General features: G+C 38.7%; 2 protein-coding genes across 3 annotated transcripts; both read right to left on the minus strand.

Annotated features, from left to right (window-relative positions):
* Window positions 1-2,686: 2,686 nt before the first annotated feature.
* LOC117261752 (uncharacterized) lies at window positions 2,687-7,256 on the minus strand. 2 transcript variants are annotated; one of them, XM_078172514.1, is made up of 7 exons: window positions 6,648-7,035; window positions 4,785-5,112; window positions 4,530-4,613; window positions 4,300-4,383; window positions 3,566-3,649; window positions 3,336-3,464; window positions 2,687-3,242 (listed from the first exon to the last, which is right to left on the minus strand). In XM_078172514.1, exons 1-7 carry the CDS (start codon window positions 6,651-6,653, stop codon window positions 2,962-2,964), a joined length of 996 nt encoding a protein of 331 aa, XP_078028640.1. In that variant the 5' UTR covers window positions 6,654-7,035; the 3' UTR covers window positions 2,687-2,961. The 2 variants fall into 2 exon arrangements, with proteins under 2 accessions (XP_078028640.1, XP_078028641.1); XM_078172515.1 differs by lacking the exon at window positions 4,530-4,613 and having other exon boundaries at window positions 6,648-7,256.
* A 2,760-nt stretch (window positions 7,257-10,016) lies between these two features.
* LOC117261780 (uncharacterized) lies at window positions 10,017-13,058 on the minus strand. Its single transcript, XM_033634275.2, has 5 exons — window positions 12,757-13,058; window positions 12,333-12,395; window positions 10,811-10,894; window positions 10,569-10,697; window positions 10,017-10,470 (listed from the first exon to the last, which is right to left on the minus strand). Exons 1-5 carry the CDS (start codon window positions 13,007-13,009, stop codon window positions 10,190-10,192), a joined length of 810 nt encoding a protein of 269 aa, XP_033490166.1. The 5' UTR covers window positions 13,010-13,058; the 3' UTR covers window positions 10,017-10,189.
* Between the last annotated feature and the right edge of the window lie 1,119 nt (window positions 13,059-14,177).

Genomic DNA, 14,177 nt, shown 5'->3' on the forward strand with positions numbered 1-14,177 from the left:
ACCTTGTCAGATGCATAATTATCGATGGACACAAAGAAATCCCTGTCTTGTAGGTAGGTAGTGAGCCAGTTTAGGACAGGACCGGAAAGTCCCGCCCAGTTATGCAATCTGTCAAGTAAGATCCCATGATCGACAGTGTCGAACGCGGCACTGAGATCTAGGAGTACGAGGATTGAGAGCTTGCCAGTGTCCATGTTTAAGTGGAGATCATTTAAGACTTTAATAAGGGCAGTTTCTGTGCTGTGGTGAGATCTAAAACCAGACTGAAAAACATCAAATAGGTCATTTGTTATCAGGTAATCATTCAGTTGACTGTACACATTTTTTTCAAGGATCTTGCTAAGAAAAGGGAGATTTGAGATTGGTCTATAGTTGCTTACAACTGAGGGATCTAGACTGTTCTTTTTCAACAATGGTTTTATAACAGCAGTTTTAAGAGCACTTGGGAAAACACCAGACTTGAGGGAGCAATTGACAATTTATAGTACCTCTGTGCTTAAACAGCTAAAAGTAGTTTTAAAAAAGCTGGTCGGAATTGTATCCAGGCAACAGGTGGAGGACTTGAGCTGATGCACAGCATCTGCAAGGGTTGTAGAGTCCACAGGAGCAAAATATGACATATCAGAGGTTCTATTCATGTAAGTAGGTAACACATCTTTGCCAAGGCTCAAGGAGCTTATATTTTTTCTGATTGTGGTAATTTTGCTAATAATAAATGTTGCAAATTCCTCACATTTTGTAGTGGAGAGTAAGTTTGGGTGGGTAGAAACAGATGAATTTAAGAGCCGATCAACGGTAGAGAACAGAACTTGTGTATTGTTCAAATTATTATTTATGATATCGGTGAAAAATGATTGTCTGGTAGTTTTTATTGCCTTGATATAGTTGGAGAGGCAGTCTTTGTAAATGTCATAGTGAATTTGAAGCTTGTTTTTTCTCCATTTGCGCTCTGCTCGTCTACTTTCTTTTTTTAGTTGTTTCACAAAAGTATCATTTATCCAAGGAGCCTTTTGTTTTCCAGAGATTGTTTTTGTTTTCAGGGGTGCAATATTGTCAATGAGGTTAGTCACTCTCAGATTGAAGTTGTCTACCAGGACATCTGGGGACATAGATATAGACAGAGCCAGATCGGACATGGATGTGGTAAAGGATTCAGTGAAAGATTTAGCGGTATCAGCACCAATATAGCGTTTTTTTACTGTCTGCATCCTTAATACTTTTTGTGGCGTAAATGAGGCATCAAAAGAAATACAAAAATGATCTGATATGGTGATATCCTTGATTGAGGTGATTGTAATATTGAGTCCCTTTCCAATAATCAGATCCAGGGTATGGCCTCGGTTGTGAGTGGGGCCAGACACATGCTGAGAGAAATCAAAAGCCTGTGAACTCTGTTGAATCATAATCATTTGGATTGTCTACATGAAGATTAAAGTCCCCTGAAATGATGATATAATCAAACTTGGTGGAAATTGTGGATAATAGTTCAGAGAACTCCTCAAGGAACTCAGGTTTACATTTTGGTGGATGGTAAATAATGATAGAGAGAACAGAGCTTGTAGTACAGATAATCTTAAAAGCAAGTATTTCAAAAGTGGAGAAAGCCCCAAAATGGACAGAGCTGCAGTTGTAGTGGCTCCTAAAAACAACAGCTAGACCACCACCACGGCTATGGGATCTTGGGAAGCTAATAAATTTGTAGTTTGGAGGGCAAAGTTCAATCAGCTGACTCTGTTCATCACATCTCACCCAAGTTTCCAGGAATAAAAAGTCCAGGTTAAAGGAAGTAACAATGTCATTGAAAATAAAAGATTTGTTTGAGAGTGATCTTGCATTGATCAATGCCATTTTAACATTGATATCACAGGGGACAACAGCCATTTTTTCTGATGAAACAGTGATAACTCTGTGATTCCGGGGGTTAACACCTCTAGATCTGTGGGGTCTGGCAGGCCTGGTAGTTAATATGGTCTGAATAGGAAGTGGAGTTACTTGAGAACAGTGTGTAGTTAAGGGCGCCGGACCACAAGGTGGAGTTATTGGGGTACAATCAATGACCGAGTGAAGTGAAGCAGTTGACTGTAGTGACACCGTAGAGGTAGAAGAGGGGGGGCCAGGTGTGTGTGTGACATCAGATGAAAACAGGGGCGTAGTGCACAGCGAGTTGGATGTTGATTGCTAACCAAATACTGCAATTTACTTCAATAAAACAGCCACAAAATGACAGGAGAGCTATCTCCTGTTATTTTGTGGCTGTTTAAGTAAATGAAATGTCTTCTCTATTTATGTTCATGTGCACAGACTGTTAATTGACATGAAGTTGAATATTTAATGCAATCTCCAATCTTGCGTCAAAATGAGAAACACATATTTTTTCCAAGCTTGTATCCTCCCACTGAAGTACTCCAAAGTCTGTGCAAACACTTTGAGGCAGAACTTTCATTACTGGAGGGCAGCATTTCCCTGCTGTATGACATGTATCAGCTGTAGTAAATCAAATGGTAACAAGTGCTCATGATAGCAGGTATATTCATATTATCTCTGTACTCACAATGACATACACCGACACATATGGTTGACTGACTGATGTCTGATGAAGTGGGGGGCACATTTTATTGTGTTGATTTGCAATATGACCGGAGCACCAGGAGAAAACCCAGAATTGAATCCAAACAGTCACAGTATGTAACATCAGTGTAGTTTATTCTTAGTTCCTCTGTGAAGACCTACACACAATGAGAGCAGACACAACTTCAATGAGTCTCTGATTTACTTAAATGTTTTCATGTGATGACACAAGAGGGAATTTAGATTCAGATATGATATATGAAGTAAATGTACAGGCATTTGTCTTGAAGGCAGCAGTGCAGAGATATATCAGCGTCTTCTAAAGAATCACAGTGTATTCAATAACAGCAGAGTTTGTGACAAGTCAATCACACATCAGCCTGAACAACATCTTTACAGTGTGAAGAGAAGAGAGCCACTGAAGGTGTTGTGGTTATTTGAACTGTCAAAGACAGAATAGCCTGATGGGAGAACCAGGTGAATTTCATCTCCTGTCTTCAGCTCCAAGACAACAGAGTTAGTCAAATACTCAGCACCTCCTTCTTCCTTCCGCTCACCATTATGCATAATTTGCTGGTTGTTCTTGTACAATTCTACACCCATAGAACCTTGAAGGTTACCACACACAGTGAACTGGAGACAGTAGACCCCTTTGACTGGTGCTGTGAAGAAACCTGCAGAGTAAGAGTAGAAAATGAAAAACAGTAACAACCTATTTCTGTAGATCTATTAGAGCACACATGATCATGTGACCTGCAGTATATTACCTGTAGCTGGATTGTAAGCATTGCCAATGTTGGTGAAGACTTTGCTGTATTTCAGTGTGATGTCTGTGTTGAATGGTCCAAGAGTTCCTGCATCAGTCAGAGCTGTGTAAAAGGCCACCTTTGGTCTCTCTGTTAACAGAAAAATCAAATTATGTAATTAGAGTGTGTGTGTGTGTGTGTGTGTGTGTGTGTGTGTGTGTGTGTGTGTGTGTGTGTGTAACAATCATCACCTGCATTTTCTCTCTCCAGCTGGTCAATCCTGGACTTGCTGAGGAGAAGTTCACTCTCACTGCTGCTCAGTCTGGTCTGTAAGTCTGGAGTTAATGCAGTCACAGTGAATTACAGAGCAGAGCAGACTGTTAACATGCACAACAAGACCATCAGCTCAGCTTTCAGGTCATTCACCTGGCTCTCACTGTCCTTCACTCTGGCCTCCATGTTCCTCAGCTCCACCTTGAGCTCCACCACCTTGTCACATGAATCAAAGTTCCTACACTGGATCATTCATATTGTTCTATTATCACTATTGGCTCATTAAGTAAACAAGTGGGTTAACTGCACCTTGATCAGAAAAAAGCTCCCACACAACATCTTCCATCATTTATTATTTAACATGTAACACTTAGCTCCCATGTTATATCAGGTGACATATCTCATTTTATTCATCATATGTGTTCACAAGAGCACCAAGGACATAACTGTAACCCCTGACTAAAGTCACAATACATTCATCTAAATCTGCACGATAAAAATGGATCTGTTGTAAAACACTGACACATTAAGAGTCACTGTTGTTATATGTAATATTTTGACAGTTTCTTGGCTCTTTTTCCTTTTTAAATAAACTAAACATGAAATTATGCTTAACAATATGTATATGGAACCCTACCACAGGTTAAAATAATTAAATAGAAAATAATAAGCCATTAAACTTATTAAACCATCATGTTTGTCAGTGAAATACCTGCATTCACTTTTTCTAGGTCACTTGTTTTGCTCTCGGTGGCAGTCAGTCTAGTTCCCAAAGATATCAGGTCTGTGGCTTGGACTGAAAACAGAAGAAGTTTGATTTTTGTGGTCTGTTCTATTTCTAATAAACTGTCGCTAAATTATCCTGTCCATTCCATAATGATTTTTAAAGATTTATTCTGGAGCTCATATTAAGTGCATCAGTGCACTGACACATTTCATCACCTGCATTTTCTCTCTCCAGCTGGTCAATCCTGGACTTGCTGAGGAGAAGTTCACTCTCACTGCTGCTCAGTCTGGTCTGTAAGTCTGGAGTTAATGCAGTGACAGTGAATTACAGAGCAGAGCAGACTGTTAACATGCACAGTCTGTTAAACTAATACTCAAACAACTACTGTAAATATCCATGACAAAATCACACATCAAACTCTTCAAGGACAACATTATTAACAATCAACAGGAAATGTGCCCAGTCTTTACCAGAGTTCTCTCTCTGCAGCATCTGCACGAACACCTTGAGCTCCACCACCATGTCTCTCAGTGCCCTCACCTCCGCCCAGATGTCAGGGGTGGTTTGCTCTGTGGTTGACTCAGCTGATTCCTCAGCTGCATCTCTTGGAGCTGTCTCCAATTGGCCGATCTCACCCACCTGTCTGAGGCCTCCACCCTTCCCCTGAGCCCCTGACCCACACAGAGCCAGCAGCAACAACAGCAAACCAACAACAACCCTCATTGTCCACTTACACATCTTCACAAAGGTACAGTGGTAGAGTCGGCCTGTCTTATGTAGTCTCCAAACTTCAGCTGGCTGAACCAATGGGAAAAACAACAAGTGTCTGTGTTTGACAGTTTGAGTCAAGGCCTCAGATGATTCAATGTGATCTCTGTGCTGCTGAGAAAATACAAGCTGCTACAGGCTGCTGCAACACTTTGACTATGATCCCCTCTCATGCAGTCACAGCTGTGCATACACCCTGTTTATGAATACACATACGGACAAACAGTCACAGAAACACACTTATCCTAATGCTGAGGCCTTTTAGTGTGACTGAGGGTTATCTGGTTCAATTCAGAGAAGGCTCTGTCTCACTACTCATCTCATTCTCTCTGATATATTATAAACTGATATAAAAACTGTCCTCTGTCAGAATATTGAGATGATAGTCTTTTACATCTTACATTATGATGTTTATATCTTCTAAATTATTTGTGAAATCACTGAGGACCAGAGAAAGTTAATATCTGCTCTCTGAAGCCCTCTGGTGCTAACAAAAATACTTCAACCCAGTTTTGACAATACAGATTGCTGAACTGTGGTCAGGGGTCAAAGATCAGGCGGTCAGATAAACATACATATGCTCACACTGAGTACGAGGAAGAAACCCTCCTGTAACATTTGATTAGTAACATTGTGAAGATTTTGTTTAGATTGATGATTATAAAGTATTTCATATTATTTTAGATGTTTTTGTTTAATCTAGATTCATTTTTCTAGATTTGACTTCACTATGACATCAAATTATTTTCTGGTTATTAAAAACATTAAGTATTAAAACATAAAAAAGTTATTTCCATGGGATCATTTTTTAACAGATCAACACTGGAAATTCTTTGGCTGTGCTATATTCAGCATACACTCCCATAAGTGTTTATCACAACATAATTATCTTCCGCTACATCTACTTTGATGCAGATCGAAATGCTGGTTAAATAAAAAAAAGAGGATTCTATTGCCTTGTCTGAGATGTAGCTCTCATGTTGCTTTTTGAGTGTTTTATTTCACTAAATTAAGTATTTTCACTATTTGTGTTCATGTAAATAGACAGTATTTTAAATTCAATTTGAAAACTGGATGTCTAGTCTTGACTCAAAATGAGAAATACATATTTTTTCAAACACATATCCTCTTACTGAAATACTCTAAGGTCTGTGCAAAGAATTTGGTGCAGAGTGAGCTATTCATCTGCTGTATTATATGCATGAGCTGCAGTGAATAATACAAACTGCAGTCACTTTATGTTGTGTTATGGGGGAAATGAATAATTGGGTCATTTTTAGTTTACATAAAGCCAAATACATTAATATATGAAAACTTGCGGTCAAGTTGTCATGGTAACAAGTTCAGAGGATATTTTGTTTTTGTTTTGTTTTCCACATTTTGTTTTATACATGCAAGACCGTAAAACTGTTGTAAAGTATGTTTTTTTAATCCCATGAGTGAGTGATTATATTATCTCTGTACTCATAACAACAGATACCAACACATATGATTGACTGATGATTAACATGATTTTTCATTTATATTTAATTATTCTTATTTACAATATAATGATGTTACCTGACCTGCATGTGTTTGGAGTATGAGAGGAAACCAGGGCACCCAGAGTAAACCTACGCAGACATGTAGAGAACATGCATAATGCACACAGAGAGAGGAAAACTGCAGTTGGAAATCAGCAGCTTGTTTCTGTGAGGCTGCAGTCTTTCCATGTCACTACTTATTTTAGTTAGTTTACAAACAAAACATATGGGTTAAGGTCTTTAAAAAATGATTCATAGAGTTAGTGAATAATGCTTAAAATAAAGAAGTTTTTAGCATAAAAATTATCTTTGTTACATTCAAGTATTTTAGTCAGTTGATATTAAAAAAGTTGGTCAACATCAAAAACATTTTTGAGTAGCACTGACTTAAAATAATAGAATAACTTTTTTTAAAAAAATAGTTAGACCACTAAATATCACCACAACTTTTGGATAAATATTTAGCTGGTTCAACTAAATTAAGCTTTTTGAGTTCAAAGCAAATCATGTTGGTTGCACTAGACTAATTGAGTTTGTCAGATTAAAAAAGCCTCATCAGACTGACTCATTAGTGCCAGAGTTGGAGCCACTTAAAAAGATGCATGCAAACTGTTAACTTCAATTTTTTAAGTTTAAGTTGGATTTTTTTTTTTTTTTTTTTTTTTTTAGTGTGTGTCCACAAAATTAGTCTCCCATTCATTGTCTAGACTTGACATCACAGGTTTGAGACTTACTTCTCTGGTTTCTGGCTTTGAGAGAGAGAGCTCCTGTTCACAAACACTGATGCCTTCAAAGTGTTACATGTGTACAATGACATAACTTACATCCAGGTGCCAGTGATTTTACTGGACAGCAGTATCAGCTCTGAGCTTGCTTCCTCTTATGTCAGGATTACAGCCAAAAACAATACAGTAACAAACAGCATAAGAATTACTGTACTACAATTAAATCAATATTAAACACACATAACATTTACAGCCTACACACTCACAAACTCTTTATTTTTAGTTGTGTGCATACACTTGTATGCAACAAAACTGCCCATAGTAGCTGCTTATATCTGCTGCTTCATGTTTACAAATCTCTGAACGTGATATTTATTCACACAATAAACAATACAAGTACAAGATAAGACCACTAGTATTACTTTCCGACGCAATTAACTAGTGTTTACGCTCAGCCGACGGCTATGGCGGGCACGACATGCCTGTGTTAGCAGCTGAGGCTAGCAACCGTTAGCTGCCTTATTTACGGACATTAAGCACACTGTAAACATAGGCTAAAGATATGGCACCACAACTTAAGGACAAACTTAACATAAATTTGTAAGGCGCTTTGCTCACCTGCCAATAGAACAGGAAAACAGTCTTGGATGAGTGTGGGCTCTCTGTGCTGCTGTCTCGACTGTCTAATGTTTAACCACTGAACTTGCTTACTGCTATGTCAGGGTTACAGCGCCACTCAGTCACATTACACAGCCAATCTGTGGCGAAAACAGGTGTCGCCCTACAATTACTTCAGGTGAAGTAAGTGTGTTTTTGATAGTGACACGCAGCGTTTTAAACTATTAATAAGAAAAATCATGGTGGAGGGGGGCAAGTTACTTACAATAACTAACAAAGAAATAAATCAGGACATAATCTGAAACTGAACTAACAGAGTGTCCAGGGTGCAACAAAAATGACATTTGAATTTATAATTTAGGTGCTGCTCCCCTTTAATGTATCAGCACGACAATCCAATCATATATTACTGCAACACTCCCAGGGACTATTTTCCTGTTGAATGAGTACTTTTAAAATTTTGAGTACATTTAGCTGGTAGTGATTCTGTCCTTTTCCTTGTCCTTTTTTAATGTTGTTGTAATGATAATAATAATAATAATGATAATACATTTTATTTATCAGCGCCTTTCAAGACACTCAAGGTCACTGTACATAGAGCATAAAAAATAAAAAATCACAGCAGCAATTATAAAACATTTAAAAAAGTTAGCAGCAGGCAATGACATTTAGCAGTGATGGGCTTGTTTAAACAGATTTTGATGTTGGATTTGAAAGTGTCCAGGGACTGAATATATTTAGGGGCTGAAGGCTCTGGACCCCATGGTGGTCAGGCGTGCTGGAGGGACAGTGAGGCTGATTGAGGAGGAGGATCTGAGAGACCTGCTGGGTTGTAAGCTATTATCATTACTGTCTGCCCTGCATCTCTCTCTGTCTCTGTCTCTCTTTATGTATCATTTTGTCATATGGATTACTGCAAATTTGTAATTTGATCTGTTCTGTACGACATCCATTGCACGTCTGTTCGTCCTGGAAGAGGGATCCCTCCTCAGTTGCTCTTCCTGAGGTTTCTACCTTCTTTTTTTTTTCCCCCTGTTAAAGGGTTTTATGGGGGGAGTTTTTCCTTATCTGCTGTGAGGGTCCAAAGGACAGAGGGATGTCGTATAAAGCCCTCTGAGGCAAATTGTGATTTGTGATATTGGGTTTTATGAATAAAATTTATTGATTGATTGATCCTATCCCTTGAGTAAGATCTTCAGGGCTGTTACTTATAATTCATTAATTTTCTGTAACAGCTTATCCTGTTGGGGCTCGCGGGAGGGCTGTGGCCCATCCCAGCTGACATTAGGCAAGAGGTGGGTACACCCTGGACAGGACTATCACAGGGTTGACATACAGACAAACAACCAGTCTCCCCCAACACACACCTACAGCCAATTAAGAGTCACCAGTTAACCTAATGTGCATGTCTTTGGACAATGCAAGTTCCTCACAGGGGGCTCCCCCACCCTGGGTTCAAGCCTCCCATCCTGGGTTCTAATGGTTCCTGTTGTGAGGCGACAATGCTAACCACCAGGTTACTTTACTACCAATGGTGCTGACATTTGTTATCAACAATGGCATTCTTATCACTTTGAAAATAGGAAAATTAATACCAGAACTTAACATTTTGTTGTTAGAAACAGAGCATATAGGCAGATTTTTTATCCCTGAATGCAGAATGGGCTTTAATGAGAGGCCTCGAGAGGACACAGACAGATATTTTAGGTCGTTTTTTTTTAAAAAGAAAACAGCATTCCAAAACCTGTAGAATGTACAGAAAAATATCGGATATAAATCAGTGAACAACAACTTAAAGTACAAAGTAAGTGTTGTTTGAAATACCCTGTTTTCTTCTGTCTACACTGCACAGATGGTGACATTTCATTTACCGACATAGATTCTGTTTTTCATTTACCAGCTTGCATCCTAGCTTGTGTTAATATGGCTCATGGAGTGTATAAATGAAACCTCACTCAAGCTTTATAGTGTAGTTTGAGCCACATTCAAATCAAAAAGTTCATGGAATTGTCTCATGTAAAGTTTCTATATGAAGACCTAAACTCAATGAACAAAACTGCAAAGAGTCTTTGATTTATCTGAATGTTGTTTTCATGTGATGACACAAGAGGGAAGTCAGATTCAGAATCACAATATTTGATACATGCAGTAAATGTACAGATGTTTGTCTTGGAGGCAGCAGTTTCTGATGAACAACAGACTCTGTGATAAATCAATCACACATCAGCCTGAACAACATCCTTACAGTGTGAAGAGAAGAGAGCCACTGAAGGTGCTGTGGTTATCTACATCATCATAGATAACAAAGGTTGATGGGAGAACCAGGCGAATATTATCTCCTGGCATCAGCTCCAAAACAGCAGAGTTAGTGAAGTACTTATAATGTGCATCTTCCTTCCACTCGACATTAAACATGATCCGCTGGTTGTTCTTGTACACATACACACCCATGAGACCTGTGTGGTTACCACACACAGTGAACTGGAGATAGTAGACCCCTTTGACTGGTGCTGTGAAGAAACCTGCAGAGTAAGAGTAGAACATGAAATACAGTAACAATTACTTTATGTATTGTAAATTAACATAAGCACACATGATCATGTGACCTGCAGTATATTACCTGTCGCTGGATTGTAAGCATTGCCAATGTTGGTGAAGACTTTACTGTATTTCAGTGTGATGTCTGTGTTTTGTGGTCCAATATATCCTGCATCAGTCAGAGCTGTGTAAAAGGCCACCTTTGGTCTCTCTGTTAACACAAAAAAGTAAATGATGTAATCAAAATTGTGTCTTTGTGTGTGTGTGTGTGTGTGTGTGTGTGTGTGTGTGTGTGTGCAGTGAATAAAATGTTACAATCATCACCTGTATTTTCTCTCTCCAGCTGGTCAATCCTGGACTTGCTGAGGAGAAGTTCACTCTCACTGCTGCTCAGTCTGGTCTGTAAGTCTGGAGTTAATGCAGTCACAGTGAATTACAGAGCAGAGCAGACTGTTAACATGCACAACAAAGTATATACAGCATTTTGACCCTCATGTCATCTTTTGACCCAATTCTCAAAAATGAACTATACTGAAAATGTTCATGACAAAATTAAACCATCCGTGCCGCCCAAAACAACTGATGAGACTATTAAAAAGAAAAGGACACACACAATTCAGTTCTCATCTGACACATAATAGGTTTGGTTCAGTTTTGTCAGCAACCTAGAAAGGTGGGTTTTTTTTTGACCATGTAAGATGGCTGTCATCTATGTTAAAATATTAAATGCGATGCCAGTAACTTTAGTACAAACATTCGTGGTCTTTTTCTTCTAGCACCTCAGGATGAACTGGATTCACTTTAGTGATCTCTTAACCTTTTAATCTTGTGCTGTCATTAGTCAAAATTTTGGTTTTTGACCAAATCTAATATCATTCTCATCAGCCTAAACTATACTTTGTGTTTGATGGTAATCAGTAAATGTTAGTATGCTAACACAATGTTAGCTGATGATAGCATTTAAGAGGTCCATTGTGTTTTACCCTGCATTCATTTGGCGTTGTAATAATCAGAAAAATGAGCTCCCAACTGGAAAAATGCACGTGAACACAAAGTTGGAACATCAGCTTAAAGAAAATGTTGGTGTATGAGTTGAAGAGTTGGCGTCATATTACACAGAAATCTGACAGACCAAAGTAAATGATTGGTTGATGGTAAGAAAGTTTTTATTAATTCACATATTGCCTATGATTTTTTTACTCTCACATTATTTGTAATATGGTATTAGCTTGTAGCCCTTTGCTGCTGTCCACATAAAGTGAGCTTAATCAGTAATAAAAGTTATTTATTAGCATTAACCCTGATAACAAGTCACATGAAGCAATATATCAGTAGGGATTGTGCTGGTGCAGGAACACGCCTCGGATAAAATCAATAATATAAGTTTCCATCTGTTATAAACATGCTGTTTAAATGCTCTGAGCAATAAAGAACAACACATCATCTTTCTAACCTTTTGTTTCCACATTATAACTTAAGTTCATGAACACACCAAAGTCAGAAGAATTACTTCAAGTACAGCCTACAGAGCTGCTGACGTCACCCTGGACTCTGAGTCACTTATATAATATATATTTTTTAAGAATTTACCAACACTACAACACATTGTTAAATGACCATGTTCTGTAGAGGGTTGCTGCATAATTATTTTACTCATTAAGATAGCCAAACTAATTTTTTGCCCCCACTAACAGCTTAGTCCAGCCATGACTCACAGTTCCTTCACTGGATCCTTCATTTTAATCCATTATTATCACTGGCTGATGCCCTTACCCTAACCACTGGTAGTAGTAGAAAATAACAAGCCATGAAACTTAATAAACTATGATATTTGTCAGTGAAATACCTGCATTCTCTTTTTCTAGGTCAGTTGTTTTGCTCTCAGTGGCAGTCAGTCTCATCTCTTGGTCTGAAAAACAGAGGAATCAGAGTTTTGTTTGTGACAGTTTAAAAATACCACAATGAGCTCTCTGTTGTGTTTTTCATTAAATGTTAATAAATTATCCTATCCATAACATATACTGTAGATTTTTAAGGATTTTTTCTTGAGCTCACACAATCATCATCAAGTTCACTCTCACTGCTGCTCAGTCTGGTCTGTAAGTCTGGAGTTAATGCAGTGACAGTGAATTACAGAGCAGAGCAGACTGTTAACATGCACAATCTGCTGAACTAGTACTCAAACTACTTTAAATATCCATGACAAGATTACACATCAAACTCTTCAAGGACATTATCAACACTCAACAGGAAAAGTGCCCAGTCTTTACCAGAGTTCTCTCTCTGCAGCAGCTGCACGAACACCTTGAGCTCCACCACCATGTCTCTCAGTGCCCTCACCTCTGCCCAGATGTGGGTGGTTTGCTTTGTGGTTGACTCAGCGGATTCCTCAGCTGCATCTCTTGGAGCTGTCTCCTGAAACTCACTGATCTCACCCACCTGTCCGAGGCCTCCACCCTCCCCCTGAGCCCCTGACCCACACAGAGCCAGCAGCAACAACAGCAAACCAACAACAACCCTCATTGTCCACTTACACGTCTTCACAAAGGTACAGTGGTAGAGTTGGCCTGTCTTATGTAGTCTCCAAACTTCAGCTGGCTGAACCAATGGGAAAAACAACAAGTGTTTTTGTTTGATAGTTTGAGTCAAGGCCTCAGATGATTCAATACGATCTCTGTGCTGCTGAGAAAATACAAGCTGCTACAGGCTGCTGCAACACTTTGACTATAATCCCCTCTCATGCAGTCACAGCTGTGCATACACCGTGTTTATTAATACACACACAGACAAACAGTCACAGGAACACACTTATCCTAATGTTGAGGCCTTTTAGTGTGTAAAAATTGTAAAGTGAGCAAAGTATAATCTTAACTCAAGACTAACATTAAGACATGTCTAATGTGCAAATACATGTTCAATTCTTCAAAAATTAAATGAAATTATCAGTCCTGACTCCAAATGAGAAATGCATATTCTTCTCAAGCCCATACTTTCTCACTCAAGTCCTCAAGATGTTTGTTTTGCATTTCAATTTCCTTTGAGCCGTGCAAACTGTACAGGCTCTAAAATTACTTCAAATTGTATTCAGGTGAAATGAAGGGTCATTTTTAAATTTGTTCAGAGTCGGAAGAGAGTAGATAGGTGGTAACGGGGTAAAGGAGTTGGGGTAGTAGAGGTGTTAGGAGGGTTTAGGGGGATTAAGAGGGAAGAAGGAGTGTTATTCCTTTCTCCTGTTTCCCCTTTTCTTTCATTCAGTGTTGTTTTTTTAGTAAGTCATTCAAATCCTTTTTCAGTTATAAAGTCTCGCTGCTTTATTGGCCTTAAATTGAAAATGAGTGGCCTAGGATTTATGTGACCAGATCTCCCTGCTGAGTTACAAGGCGCATGACTCTAAATTATTCTCATCTAACTTGCCTGTTTGTTTGATTAAAGATTAAACCGACAGAAATGGAATATATTATTCACTACAGTGTTTCCATTAGTTTATAATTACCTGAAACTAAGAATTGTTGTGTTTTTGTTACCTTAAATGAGCTGTTTACACCTGCACACAGGGCTGGCACTCTTCCACAGAGTCCGCCATTTTGTCTCTACAGTAGCCCAGAGCTGAAAAACTAAACACTGGCCTTTAGACAGAGTCATTTGTTTTCGGGAGAAGTTTCAGTAACTGCAATTGCAATCTGCAACCTCG

The sequence above is a fragment of the Epinephelus lanceolatus genome, chromosome 11, assembly GCF_041903045.1.
Source record: "Epinephelus lanceolatus isolate andai-2023 chromosome 11, ASM4190304v1, whole genome shotgun sequence".
Lineage (NCBI taxonomy): Eukaryota > Metazoa > Chordata > Actinopteri > Perciformes > Serranidae > Epinephelus > Epinephelus lanceolatus.